Here is a 1,155-nt window from a genome sequence, read left to right as displayed (position 1 = left end):
CCGGGAGAAAGAGGGCGGATTTGGGAGAACCAGGTTACTTCTCAAGTGGTGATAGGTTAGTTTGCACCGCTATTTGCAGTTAGAAACAGTTAAAAAGATTGTCAACTATGGACAACTTGGCTCCAACGAAGGAGCTGCTCAGGGTACGTTGGCTAAAAGACTGCCCATGGAAAACCATGGAAGCAGCTTTCAGATGGTAGTGCTGAAACAAGACGGGATAAAAAAAAAAAAAGCTTTATGGACCCATCCTCCAGATATGAGGAAATTATCACAAAAGCTGCTCGATAACTCTATGGACCAGAAAGCAATTGATGTTATACTGAAGAAAAAGGAACTGTATGTGCCGACATAACAGAGTTCAAAATCAAGGTGGAAAACAAGGAACGTGAACTTGAACGTGAAATCTACAGAGTCTATGCCAATTTCTCAAGCCGGAAGCTCGAACGTGCGACTTCCAAAGATGGAGATAAAGAAGTTCAATGGTGAGTACCATGATTAGCAACGGTTTCATGATGAATTTGAGGCAACGATCAACTCCAATTCAAATTTGTCGCCGATTGAAAAATTCAATTATTTACGATCGTTGTTATCTGGGAATGCAGAAACTGCTATTCGGGGATTGACTCTGAAATGCGGTTAATTATGAAAACTGCATTGACCATCCTAAACGAAGAAATTTGGGAGACCCCTCAACCTCCTTTATTGAAAGAACACTTTGAAAGAGCCCTAACAAAAACTTAACCGGTAAATAAACAAAATCAAGTGGGGATTTGGAAAACGGGCTGGGAAAAAATTTTGTGGGAGCGGAATATGGGAGGATTAAATATTTACGTTTGGTCCCGGGAAAACGGTTTAAAAATGCTCCACCCTGTGTAGTGTTATTCAAAGCCCGGTGTTGGAATGGCATTTAATATCCCATATTCTCGGACCTGGCCGAGAAGAAAAAATTTCTCTTTTGGGGATTGGAAAACGCGTCTCAAAATTCCCAAAACCGGAAACAGAATAAGAGAAAATGTGTTTTGAATTGTGTCTGTTCATTTTTCTTGGGAGGGCACAAGAATTAACAAATGGTTCGAAGAAAGGTATTCCAAACGGTTTTCCCAGGGAAGACGGAAAAGAAAAAATTTTGGTTATTCTTCCAATTTTCCCATCAAA

At 40.3% G+C, this 1,155-nt stretch overlaps 1 protein-coding gene across 1 annotated transcript; it reads left to right on the top strand.

Moving 5' to 3' along the window:
- Positions 1 to 79: 79 nt before the first annotated feature.
- On the top strand, positions 80 to 486 carry Tsp_15493 (conserved hypothetical protein; the record flags this gene model as incomplete). Its single annotated transcript, XM_003367069.1, has 2 exons — positions 80 to 336; positions 411 to 486. Coding segments are annotated over 2 exons (333 nt in total), but the record flags the coding sequence as incomplete, so codon positions are not given.
- Positions 487 to 1,155: the final 669 nt, after the last annotated feature.

Source organism: Trichinella spiralis (genome assembly GCF_000181795.1).
Source record: "Trichinella spiralis strain ISS 195 chromosome Unknown Scfld4891, whole genome shotgun sequence".
NCBI classification, from domain to species: Eukaryota; Metazoa; Nematoda; class Enoplea; order Trichinellida; family Trichinellidae; genus Trichinella; species Trichinella spiralis.
This window is presented reverse-complemented; position numbering and strand designations above follow the sequence as displayed.